The 13731-nt window shown below is 41.7% G+C and overlaps 1 protein-coding gene across 2 annotated transcripts in view; it reads left to right on the top strand.

The window, feature by feature from the left end:
* The window catches only part of pdzd8 (PDZ domain containing 8), a 45185-nt gene that overhangs the window by 7739 nt on the left and 23715 nt on the right, over positions 1-13731 (top strand). For both annotated transcript variants that reach the window (XM_083774443.1, XM_083774442.1), the window contains exons 2-3: positions 7430-7555; positions 13133-13235. In XM_083774443.1, the coding sequence (XP_083630569.1) occupies positions 7430-7555; positions 13133-13235 (229 nt within the window). The remainder of the gene's footprint in view (positions 1-7429; positions 7556-13132; positions 13236-13731) is intronic.

The raw sequence follows: 13731 nt of genomic DNA, 5'->3' as shown, positions 1-13731 counted from the left end.
CACAGATAGGCTAAGGGGTGTTGTGAGGACGGGTGTGCCCCATGCATTTTTAATAGGCACTGCTTGCCCCAGCTAATGGTGTCTGGAAAGTGATAGGGTCCCCGTCTGCTGACTTGTATTTTGCAGAGACAAATACTAGTACACGTTTTCCAATTAAGATGGCTGGTTGCTGTCAAGCCCTTTGTGGTTAATAAATGGTGCTTTTGTTTTTCTGCATGATTAGCTAAACTTTTCCAATGTCTCGCTGCTTATCTAGATCCAACTTAAACCTGCTGATTCCAAATGAGAAGGAAATCACCACTTCCAATAACATTACATTATGTAATGCAAAGTGCTGTGGACCTGTGGTCATTGCGAAATGTATGTTTAGGAAACTGAGTAAATTACTTTAGGACACACCACCACACTGTTGGTGCATTCTGGTAGAACTACAGTATGGGTGTTAATAATAATAATAATAGTAATATATATACGATTTATATAGCGCTTTTCTAGGTACCCAAAGTCGCTTTACAGAAAGAAGTACAGACTGTGTGTGTGTGTGTGTGTGTGTGTGTGTGTGTGTGGGGGTGGGTGGGGGTGGGTGGGTGGGTGTGTGGGTGTTATGTAGGGTAAGCCAGTTTGAAAAGGTGGGTTTTGAGTGTGCTTTTGAACATTTCGAAGGTGGGGGCAGCTCTGATGTGGGTTGGGAGTGAGTTCCAAAGAGAAGGGGCAGCCACTGCGAAGGCCCTGTCTCCCCATGTCCGTTTGTTGGATCTGTGGGGTTCCAGTTGGTTGGCAGTGCTTGACCTGAGGGAGCGGGAGGGGACATGGCGGTTGATGAGTTCAGAGAGGTAGAGGGGGGCCTGGTTGTTGAGGGTTTTGTAGGTGAGATGGTGAGATGGTGAGTATTTTGAATTCAATTCTGGACTTGACTGGGAGCCAGTGGAGTTCGCGGAGGATGGGTGTGATGTGGTCCCTGGATCTGGTTCTGGTGAGTAGGCGGGCGGCGGAATTTTGAACATATTGTAGTTTTTTGAGGACCTTGGTGGTGACGCCATACAGGAGGCTATTGCAGTTGTCGAGTCTGGATGTGATGAAGGCATGAATGAGTGTTTCAGCGGCCGTGTGGGATAGCATGGGACGAAGGCGGGCAATGTTACAGAGGTGGAAAAAGGCGGTTTTGGTGATCTGGTTGACATGGGGCTGGAAGGAGAGGGTGGGGTCAAGGATGACACCAAGGTTGCGGACTCGGGTGGAGGGGGTGACAGTGGTGACAGGGAGAAGTCATGGGAGGAGCGGGTGAGTGAGTCAGGGCCAATGATGAGGATTTCAGATTTATTGCAGTTGAGTTTTAGGAAGTTTGTATGCATCCATGTTTTGATGTCAGTCAGGCAGGAGGTGAGAGTGGAGTGGGTGATGGCGGTGATGGTTTTGGCGGGGAGATACAGTTGAGTGTCATCGGCATAACAGTGTTCATCGTACTACATACATTTCAGTTGTATGGATTTGACTTTATTACGCTATTTGATTACAATCATGCTGTATGAATACTGTGATTGTGCCTCATATTAGTTTAAATATACTGTATAAGGCACATAACAAAATAAAATACATAACTAAATAAAATGCAGTTCAGCCCCAATAAAAGTGAAACTAAATAAAATGAGCACGCACCTGCAGTCCTGCACACACCCTACCTAGTACCACCCTGGCTCAACCAGACAAATGTTTACACAGAACATAGGGTGGCCTGGTCCACGCTATGATGAATACTAGTCAGACAAGTGTTAAGTTGATCAACACCTGAAGCTCTGTGAAATGGGAGAAAAATGGTTGCCATCAATTAAATGGCTTCTCAGCTGATCCTCTCAGTGTAAATATGTTTTTCTCAAGTTTTATAAAACAAACATCACACTTTTCTTAAACCAGTGCAATAGTAAAGTACACTAGTCTAGTAAAGATGGGAATACCTTACTCTTGGAACAGAACTGTCAGGATTCAGGAATCCCAAATATAGCAATCACTCAGCGCCGCGGGCATGGTCGCAATCTACTACTACAAGAACTTTTGAGTCTTGACATAATGGTAAAAAAATGCAAAAAACAGACCAAGCCAATCCAATAGATTTGTCCAAAGAAAAAACATGGCTTAGATGGCAAGGAGGGCCATGACATCTTGGGTCGAATGCCAATCCTGATTTTGGAGAGTCCTAGACCATCACTTACTAATGTTTTGTCAAAATGTAACATTTTGTAATACACATTTGAAAAACACAGATTTTATAATATTTTTCTTTGAGAACATTTAATTTATAAAGCAGCATATAAATCTAAAGGTACACAAATAACCTTTTGATATATAAAAATTTAAATCAAGTTAAAGTCCCCCTACCTCCCCCTTTCCATACTGTACATGTTTTTCCCTTTTTTACTTGTTCTAACTGTATAGGGCCTGACCTTGTGAGAGCAGGAGTGGACCTGGTGAGACGTAGGAGGGGCCCGGACAGGTGTCAACCCACAGAGCCTAGTCCTTCCATGTGCCAGAATGGTACCTCCCAGTCCCGGCAGAGTAGTTCAGGAGGAATGGATTGTGTGGCCCTGGTTTTTCCCTAATTGGACTTATCGAGGGTAGCTACTGGGACGTAAGTCGGGACTTGATCACTCCTGGCTGGGTCACCTGAGTGAGGGGTATGATGTTGCGAGACCCGAAACCCAGATGACCTTGGGATACATCACTGAGGATACGTCCCAGGTGCATCCATTTATGTATGTATTTTGTTATAGTTCTTCTATTTATAGTGACTCATAGGAATAGACTAAGTGACAACCAGGTATAGTCTGGTGACCACCGGAGAGACGGGTGGCAGCCGGAAATTAGACGGCACCTGGGAGCAGTATGGGTTAGCGCCCCAGCCTGTGTCTTCCGTGAGGAAGAAGCCCAACAAACCCACGGTGAGGCCTTTAGGAGGGCCATGCAAGCCTCAAGCGGAGCCGGCGGCACCACCAAGGGCAAGGTGGGGCCTGCGGAACCGTTGCGGCTTGAGAATCCACCATTCCTGAATAAAGTGCCTGGTGCTGGGAGTCTGGTGCAACGCACAGGGCCTGACCTGGTGAGAGCAGGAGTGGACCTGGTGAGACGTAGGAGGGGCCCGGACAGGTGTCAACCCACAGAGCCTAGTCCTTCCATGTGCCAGAATGGTACCTCCCAGTCCCGGCAGAGTAGTTCAGGAGGAATGGATTGTGTGGCCCTGGTTTTTCCCTAATGGGACTTATCGAGGGTAGCTACTGGGACGTAAGTCGGGACTCCTGGCTGGGTCACCTGAGTGAGGGGTATGATGTTGCGAGACCCGAAACCCCGATGACCTTGGGATACATCACTGAGGATACGTCCCAGGTGCATCCATTTATGTATGTATTTTGTTATATATATAATTTTCTTTTTGTGCATAGTGTATATTTGTAAGTCTTTAAATGTTCTGATGAATTGAAAATGGAGGACCCTGATGTAAACACGTTTTAGTGCTTTTTCTGGTTTTATCCTCATAGCAGATTTTGTATTGACCTGTACTTTCAATGAACTGTCAATCAATCAGTCAAGAAGAATAACTAACATACTAGACAAGTAAAATGGCAAATAACAACTGAACAATGGTGCTGTAAACTAAAAGGAACCTGATACAACTTAACTAATTGATGGTTACCTGTAGGTCCAGCTGCTATTCAGCCAGCTCTGGAGGACTTGAAATGAACTATGTAGCATTCAATCCATTCCACATGCTGGCTGCTGAAGAGTATAACAATGAGTCCTTTCCAAATATCTTTTTAGATTTATACGCACCGTGGGGGACCGGGCCTTCTGCTCGGCAGCACCACGCCTGTGGAACAGCCTTCCTAGCGATTTTAAGAGCACCGCAGACACTGAACTCTTTTAAAACAGGCTTACATTTTTTATTTATTTAGGACGGCGGCCTTTTTGTGTTAAATTGTAGTGTAACTACTGTCACACTCGCAATAGTGTTTTGTCCTTGACATTTTTAAACCCTGCTTTTACCGTCTATGATTGATTACATGTTTTATATATGTGGCACTCTGAGATTCCCTGTGAATAAAAAGTGCATTGCAAATAAAATGTATTATTAGGTATATTCAGTAATGTGAATAGTTTGTCCATTTCAAACCACCGGAGTCACAGGTAGGTAAACAGGAGACAAATGACAGCATTTGCTGTTAAACAACATGCATGACATAACTGAAGTCTTTTGGTTTAACCACCACACCCATTAGTCACAGGTCCGACAAGTTTCACTTTTACTAAAAATAGACAGAGCTGTGCTTAATACATTTTCAAGTAAATATTTTCATTTGATAATTTACCTTTCATAGTATTTCTCACAAATTATGAAATTCTGGGAATTCGGAGTAGCCAGAGCCCGTTTAAAAAAATAAAATAAAAATATCTCTTGAGAGTTTTCATCTGCACAATGAGGTTCACATGGGACATGAATCAAATTGATTAATGAAAATGAGTCAAAAGATTGAAGGACAAGACAGTGAAGACACTGGCAGACTGTCATGATTGAATGGGATTGGGGCATTCAGGGTTACGTGATTGGTCTGCATACCCAGGGCCTAGCCCTAGTGGATATTTAATTATGTCCCAGCAGGGCAAGTCTTTTTTCTGCTTTTCCTGTGCATTTCCCTTGTGATAACGGAACTAGAACTTTATCATCCGATGAAAATTTGCATGCTGTCAATGTGACACGACTCTAGCCTACTGAAACATATTGACATTTCTGTACAGTATTTCCTGGTTAGCCTGTCTTTGTGGATGCCTTACTGCTGGTGTCGTACAGTTTAGGCACTACAGTATCATAAAGCTATTGAGCAGCAGACTGCAGGGAAATTCCACCTTAAAATGTCCTTGCATTGTTCTTAGTTATCTGTGATGTTCAATACCCCTATGGTTTAGCTTTTTTTGAGATTTCCTTTTTCGCTCACACAGTGTTTGACTTTGCTTAAGTGTGTGACTTACTGCATTTCCCATAAGCACATTTCCCACAATTCCCATGCAAGTAGCCTATAAGGACATAACATATTCTATATAGTGTAATGTCTGTCAGCACTCGTTCTAATTTTCAATAGCCTCATTGGTTTATAATGACTGAAATGAAAGGTGGCATGTGCCGCTCAGACAGTGGAATCAGATGCCTGTTAGGGTACAGAGTTCAGTACATTAATTATGGACATCGGAATCTTTGAGAGAGGGAGAAAACAAATTGGTTGATATCAGCCTTCCTGTTCTCCAAAATATCGGTATTGGCCTTGAAAAATACGGATGATCTCTACGGCAGTTATATAGCAATGACACCACTCTGAGAGAGTTTTGCTGATAGTCAGCTACGAAGGTGGGAATACAAGACCATACATATTGTTGAGTATGTTTGTTTTATTTTATTATGATAGGTTAGTAGAGAGACAGGAAACTGAGGGTAGAGAGGGGGAAGGACATGCAACACAAGTCTCCAGAATCAAACCTGGGACCAGGGCTTGACATTAACATTTTGAGGCACTTGTCCTTTAGACAAGTACATTTCCCATTCACTTGTCCGGGCACAAAAGTCACTTGTCCGGAACACGAGCACACAAATAGCCCTACATTTTAAATCAACTATCTATAAGTTGGTCTTACTTGTGAATACATGTTTGCAAGTTAATAGCCCTAGATTAGAATGTCTATGATCTTACATATATTTCATGTATTCCAAATACACATCCATAGATCGGTCCTATCCGCGCATGCCTGCATGGTTAGCAGACTGACCTCGCCTGTGCACCCACCCAATCATTAATTCCTAAGACTTGGAGTCGTTTTGGGGACTAGTTTCATATTAATTTGAAAGTTCTGGCAAAAATGTGTATTTAGTCAAATATTTCCACTTTTCTACTAGCTGCACGCAGACGACATTCTCTGTGGTGAGTGGCCTGGAATGAGTGCACGTCCCTTTAGGAAGCACAAATGTAGGGGGCACACAAAATAGTTGGTGTGATCAATAACCCCACACCAATCGCAACACACCTGTCAATTGTGTGCGCCATATGATTGTGCTTCCCAAACATTGACTGTTCCCAAAGGAAGTTTTTATATTTTCAGTCTAGCTTTTCCTCATGTAAAAGTGGCGATATTTTACATGCAGTAACATATGTTTTCTGCCAGAACTTTCAAATGGATATGAAAAGTTTACATGCCGACGTGGTCAATCTGCTGCTCTGATTGGACTGGTATGGCTTTGTATTTGGTATTTGGAATACATGAATGTATGTAAGATTACAGAAATTCTAGGGCTATTAACAATATTGGAAAGGTGATGATTAGGAAAGCCACACAATAATGCCAGACAATATTGTTGGCTGTTAGGAGCGTCACAAAAAAAGCTAAACCAAGAGTCACTTGTCCAACGGACCCTGGGTTTGGAAACGCCCCCGGTCCGCCCCGGTAACAAGATGTGCACATGCACGAACTACAGCATGCGCACGCGACAGGCCCGCTTCAATCATGATTGGTGAAATCACTGAATATACCTTTAAAATGTTTAAGAATAAAAAAATTCAGAAAACCTAGGTTAGGATTTAGAAGGTGTTTTTTTTTAAGTGGTGCAAACCATACGAGTATGTGTGTGGGTGCCCGCCTGGCTGGCTGGGTAGGTAGGTATGAGCACGAAAACAGCATGGTTGTTTTTCACCACCTGTGCGCAACCTAACACACACACAAACACACACGCACATTAACGATATATGGTGATTTCAGGTGTGACAGTACAGTACAGTGCAGTAGAGGGTACAGTAGAGGGACCCCCACACAGTAACTCTGTCATTTCTCGGGCCAGCACCCTGGGTGTGTTCCTGTGGCTCTGGGGGGGGGACATCAAAGATGTCCCAGCTCTTGGCTGAGATTGTAGATCGGCTATTTTTGGTGCACAGCTTATTATAACCAAGGCTTACGCCTTCATGCTACTGTATGTCAACAAAGTGATTTTTTTTGGATCCTGCATTATTTAAAACAAAAGGATTCTTTTATCTGTCAAATTGCACACTGATGACAGTCACTGGACTAAAGGAATGTGGGAAGTAAGCAATGTATCACATCCTAAAATATATGACAAATGTATTTTAATGAGTAATATCAACATTTTATTTATCCAACGTCTGATTTTAGTAAAACCCCCCCAAAAAAGACAAAACATGGGTCTTAATTTAAGTACTTACGAAAGTGTGACGATCAAAAAACGTCACAAATTATGACATTTAATATTGACCTTTGGACCATGACTACTGTGATTTAAACACCAACCAACTATACAGCTAAATCATCCTTAAGTCATTTGTCTGCACAGACCGATCATCCGTTCCTGTAGCAAAGGCTTACTGGAGTGCTATTCTGTTTCTTCCAGATACAAACCCTTCTTCCCATTTCAAGTGCAGCCTCCGCTGGGCTCGGCCAGTGATTTGGACCTGTCCGTCCAGGACACCCGGCTGGTGGAGGGGCGACTCCAAGTCACCCTCATTGAATGTAGCAGGTAAGAGAAGTTCTGTGTGTGTGTGTGTGTGTACTTTACTTCATTAGAATAGAAACTGGAAAAGCGTCCTGCAAGCGTTTGGCCCCATCCTACGTGAAGCCCCCCCCCCAACATAATTCCCCCCATTGCCTGTACCCCCAACTCCACACAGTAGAGCCAGCCGCCCGCTGGCCAAAATGTGGGTAATTATCTGACTTTTGATCAAAGTAAAAAGTTTGGAGCCAATTAAACTAATGGTGTGCCGTGAAAAAATACACACTGGATGCCTTGCAGATTCTAATAAAGATAATGGCAATAACAATAAAGGAAACAAAAAAATAATACAAAAGTAAACTATAAGAAATAATTAATTACACATGTGAGAAAGAGAACTAGAGACCATCTTGTGATGGGATAACACCGACCGCGACACCAAATCGATGTGTGTGTGTGTGTATCTGGTGTTTAATGGAATACATGACACGAGAGACATGAGTTTGGTGAAAAAAAGGGTTGCTCAATATATCATGGTCATTGGGGGGGGGGGGGGGGGGGGGGACTTCCTAAATGGCCCAAAACTATTAAACAATATGAAAAAGGAATCTCCTTGAAGGCAAACAAACAAACATTTAATGGTGCTAATCAGCAGTGCACAGTCCCAACAACCACTTTAGAAACTGAGAACACCTTGTTTACAAGTGACTGGAGGGGGTGTCAGTGTCACCAAACAATGTTTTGTTCAGGTAGAGATCAAATAGTTGAAAATCAGGCACTACGGTTACTGAAAGCTTGAAGCTTGTTAGCATGTTGCTAATGGAAAAAAATGGTATCAGTTAGCCAGTATCCGTTTACCACAAACTTTCTCGGGCACACCGTCCGAGTTTGAGTTCCACCCACAGTTCCACCCACAGTTGTGATGCTGTCATGATGACTAAGTCTGTCCACGGACATAAACACCTCACAAGGTGAAAACAATACCATCCAGGCAGGTAGCCACTGTGTGGCTGATGAAGAAAAGAGGTGTGAGTTCACCCATCCTCAGGTGTCATAGGTGGTAAGGTAATCCAGAAAACATCTGCGTGTCTCAAAACTTTGTTCATGAGCCGCCCTTTATGCTGGTATATAGATTTATTTTTTTTGGTCTTTTTTTAATTGATCATCCCTCACAAAAGATTGTGAACGGCATTGGAGCCCACATTATCCTTAAGGAGTGGTTAACACTCATGCTTGCATGCATCATGTTATAAAGTTGAATTTATACTTCGATCATAGAACTGTAATTTTCATTGAGCAACATAGTCATGCAATGAAGTATAAATTAGGCTTAAGTCCTTAGTCATAAGACGCAATGCTTCAGAAAGCTATGGAACAATCCTGTTGCAGAGTACTGGCATATTGTTCAAATCTGAAATGTATCTGAAAACAAAAAAAACTTTATCATAATAAGACAAAGTTATTAAGCCAGTTTCAGTTTTTCCACACATTGCAATATAATAATTTCTTTGATTATTAAAAAAGAAAATGTGTTTTGAAAAGAAAAGGCTTAACTTTAAACCTTTTCTGTTCTCAAATCAACATTAAAGCTTTGTTAGCAGTCCTTGTCTAGAGGCTGTACTGCTTCTTACATCCAACTAGACCAAAGTGGATTGTAACAGCCAGAAGTTTTATTTTTCTTTATTTTTTACATATCTTATGAGATCAATGTGGTGGAAGGACGAAGTTGGATGGATGGGACGACATTGCCATCGTTTGAGCCCCTCTGCTAGCTGATACTTAAATACAATTAATAATATTAATTCGAAATATGTCATCATAAAAGGTTCAGTGGGTAGATTTATGATTAGTTGGTTGATGCAGCAGTAGTATACGTCAGTAGTCTTTGACAGGGCACTAACAGACAAATCACCAGCAATCAAGGTGGCACAGAAGTAAAGAGATTACTGCTCGCATTACATTATTGTTTTTGAGACATCACAGAAATAAAAAACTTAATTTTGGTCGCTGAGATTTGGTTGGAAACACATGATTTGTGCAAAACAAAATGATCTGATTTGTGCAAAACAAAATGATCTGAAAGAAGGCTCTCCTTGCTATAATAACACAAATCCCATATTAAGTCCTTAGGCCATCTACAGTACAAGGTCAGGTGCTGTGAGCTGTTGTGTAACTGATCATGAGTAGCTAGCAAAACATCCCACTGGGATTGCAATGGGAAGAAGAGAAACTATTGATCACTATTATGCTTAATGTACCTTGTTTGAATGAAAATAGCAGATGAGCTTGTAGAAGCTATTTTTGGCACACAACAATGGTGCGCAATGAAGTATAAGTCAGGCTTTAGTTCTCAGTTAAAGGTATACTCAACTCATAGACTACTTTTATAACTGCATTTGCAAATCCTATAATCTATGATTACTGTGGAGTCACAATTTTCAGTGTTACATTTTAGTATAGTAACATTGTTCCAACCATTTTTTTCCCACAGCATGGGAAATATGACAACAATAATAAAACATGTCAATTTCTTCTTTAAATGCTGAGGTGAATATGCAATGCATATTCGGTAACCATTTCAGGGGTGTAAACAAATACATTCAATGACTATTATAGGCTATTTATAAATGTGTGAGCCATGCTAAGGTCTAGCATGTAAAATGCGATTTGTATCCAGTTTCTGCTGGTTCTTGGGACTCAACTTGTCGTCTTGTATTCAATTAATGTACTTTGCATTTGGTTTATGTGGCCACTGGACAGTGAACAGTGTATTTATGTGGACAGTACAGTATGTGTTAGATGGTGCAACATTATGTCCAAGGTGTTCCAACTTACCACTCTCCATTACAATACAGAGCTTTTTATTGCCCTTGCTGCACCACTGTACAAAATGCTGTGCTAATCGACGTAACCATTAAAGCTCTAAATGTCATTGCTTCTCCCGTAAAGGAACCTAATCTGTCTCTGTCACATTGGAACCCAACGTCAACTAGATTCCACACGATACAGCCCATTGTCTTAGTGAGGACACACTCCTTTCCAGTTTTTTCAATCCCTTCCCTCAGGCAAGCGTGCTGTTGGGCCAATGGAAATTTAAACATGGCAGCTTTGAACTAACCACTCCGACCACACCCTGATGGAAAGTTCTATCGTGTGTGTGTGTCACGTGTGTGTGTGTGTGTGTGTGTGTGTGTGTGTGTGTGTGTGTGTGTGTGTGTGTGTGTGTGTGTGTGTGTGTGTGTGTGTGTGTGTGTGTGTGTGTGTGTGTGTGTGTGTGTGTGTGTGTGTGTGTGTGTGTGTGTGTGTGTGTGTGTGTGTGTGTGTGTGTGTGCGTGCGTGCGTGCGTGCGCATGCATGTGTTCCCAAATGGCATGTACACGTATGTGTTTTGATATCTGACTCAACCACTCATTATTCACACCGCCTAATTCCCGGCTGCAGGATCAGAGCTCTGGTCCTCTTCACTCCACTGGGTGAAAACGGATCCCCTATTACCCCACTAGAGCAGCCTGCCATGTCACACACGCACCTGCCTATAATCTTAGTTCCCATTGCAGTAACTTTCCCTCTCACTCTCTAGTTGTCCCTTCCTTATAAACATCTGAAGAATGGGTATAAACCATGTATTCTAAATGGCAAGCAAGCTGAAAGCTTATTCTTTTTTTGTTCTTTTTTTTTATGAGAGGATGAAAGGATAATTAACTAGAAAAGTGCCCCTCGGGGCACAGGTCTCCACCAGGATTGACATTTAGATCAAATCTGAAGGACTAAAATAAAATAGTGTTGGACATAAGTCAGCCTCCTGGTGGCACTCTAAAAGGCAGAATTGAAAAATGGAGGCCAGACATTTGTCCTTGGCCTGTAGGGAGTGTGCATACAAAGTTTTACACAGATCTGTGCAGTTATATGTAAAGACCTGTTATAGCACCACCATGAGGCTGATTTGAAAAATGTCAAGTGGCATTTCTTCCTGCAGCTTTGGCACCCAGGGAGTGTGTGCAGAGTTTGGCTGCGGTCAAGCCAACATTGCCAGAGATTAGCTGTTCACAGACGGACACACACAGACGGACAGGCCTCTCTCCCCATGCCTTCGGCCTGGTGTTGACAATTTAGTGTAACCCTAACCCTCTAAATGAAAGACAGACTCATAGGCCATTTCTGCAATATTTCTTGTGTAGGTGATGCATTATTCTGTGAATCTCCAGCAGGGGGAAGCATCTGCCCATTGCATTGCTCAGTAGCCTGCTGTGATTCAGGAAATAGGACAATCAGAAAAATAACAGCTTCAAAGCAGCTTTGGGTGAATGTAAGAAATAAATACCGGTGATAATCAGAAAGTTGTATAATTCTGACTAATAAAATTGACTGGTATCTTTAGCGTTTCTAAAGGGAGTTGGTTATTTTAGAAATGTGGAGGAAACTCAAACTATTATGGTTAACACAAGCCAAAGCCCTTTCATGTACTGTTAAGTATTCTGAATTAGTGCACACCTTGGCCCTTTTTTAAACCAGTCCCATGGCTTGAAGTGCTCTCGGGAGGTTCCCTCAGGAAGAGCAGGGCTGCACAAGGCAATCGAGTCTAGATCGGCACAGACTCTCTCTTGAGGGCTTTATAAGCCACTTCCACTCAAGGCTGCTTGGTTTCGGACGACACTTAATATGGCTCAGCCTCGTGTGAACGTGCATATTGAGGGAAAGTGTGTAGGGTGAGTGGCGAGGAGGCGGCCTGTGTGTCGGCTAGTGACTTTCACATGCACAGCTACACTGGTGATGTCATAGAGCACTCTCTCCTCTCCGCACCGGGGGGCAGCAAGTGTCTTGCATTTGTCCTAAAGTCTAATGACTAATCCATCTTTTAGTATAATATATATATATTTTTTTTAATCATAATTTGTTACACTTATGGCTACACCACACAATTTACCAATCATTTCTGAAAACAACATGATAATTGAATTGTTACATTTAACTGAAACTCTCTCAAATACAGGAAAAGAAAGTCTAGGAAACCTCATAAGGTATAATAGGTATATTTTCTATATTGTATAAATTATCACGCAATAATAGGTCTGTTTAAATTTGTTGATTATAAATATAAATTGTACGCTCCTGCATCACTGTTTGGATTCACATTATTACCAACAGAATTAAGGGACAATATCGGGGAAACGGATAAATGGAAATTACGGATACATACATACATAATTATTCTATTCTATTATTTGATTATCGCATGCAATTACTTAAGATCTCAAAATATACAAAATAATGTGGTAATTATGTAGTCAAGGCTAGTACAGAATGCGTTTCACATATGATCTGATTTGACTGCTTTTATTCAGTGGTCAAAAACGTAGCTTTTCATTTTCAGAATATTTACTGTAGGTATAATCAGTGGCTTTATTACCAGAATCACATGTACTATCCTTTTCTACTGTTGCACTTTGTCTGTTGAATCTCTCTGTATAAGCGTGTCAGCTGCTAAATACAGTGATTGGGAATTTTCTAATAAATTAAACAAGTTTTCAAGCAAGCAAACAAAAAACTAAAAAACATGAATTAGACTTAATGCTGTTCTTCTCCTGTCCTCTACTGTGCCTGCAGACTGTTCATTCTGGGCTCCTATGAGAGAGAGACTTACGTCCACTGCACTTTGGAGCTCAGCAGCCATGAGTGGAAAGAGAAGACTCGCAGCTCCATCAAACAGGTGGGTGTTATACCACAAACAATGTATTACTTACCCTTTAAAGAGGGAGAATGGCAAATTGTCAAAATAATTTACTGGTAAGAAATACTTTTTTTACATGGCCTAGGTTTGTGGAAAGATACTGTATCTCCAGCAGCCAGGGACTTTTCTCAACCACGAATACCAAATCCACTGTAGTGGATCGATGTTGACTCTGCAAATTAGGGATGTCCCGATCTAATCTGACAGATAGCACTGGAGCCATTCAAGGCAAATTCGAATAATTGATCAGTATCAAACACAGAATGTAAGGTTGCGCTGCAATGTTGCCACTACCAATTAGGGATATCCCAACAATCCATTCTGACTGATCAGGATCAGAGCCGATCAAAGCATATTCTAATTGATTGGAACACGAAAACACAAAATTGCAGGCTATGCTGCTCAGGTGATGCTTTCATTGTGAACTTGTGAATAGAAGCTGCGTTCTATATTACAAAAATAAATAGCAATGGAA

The sequence above is a fragment of the Protomyctophum parallelum genome (assembly GCF_964188405.1).
Source record: "Protomyctophum parallelum genome assembly, chromosome: 10".
Classification (NCBI taxonomy): Eukaryota; Metazoa; Chordata; class Actinopteri; order Myctophiformes; family Myctophidae; genus Protomyctophum; species Protomyctophum parallelum.
The sequence above is the reverse complement of the archived record's forward strand: the minus strand, read 5'-3'. Positions and strand labels throughout refer to the sequence as shown.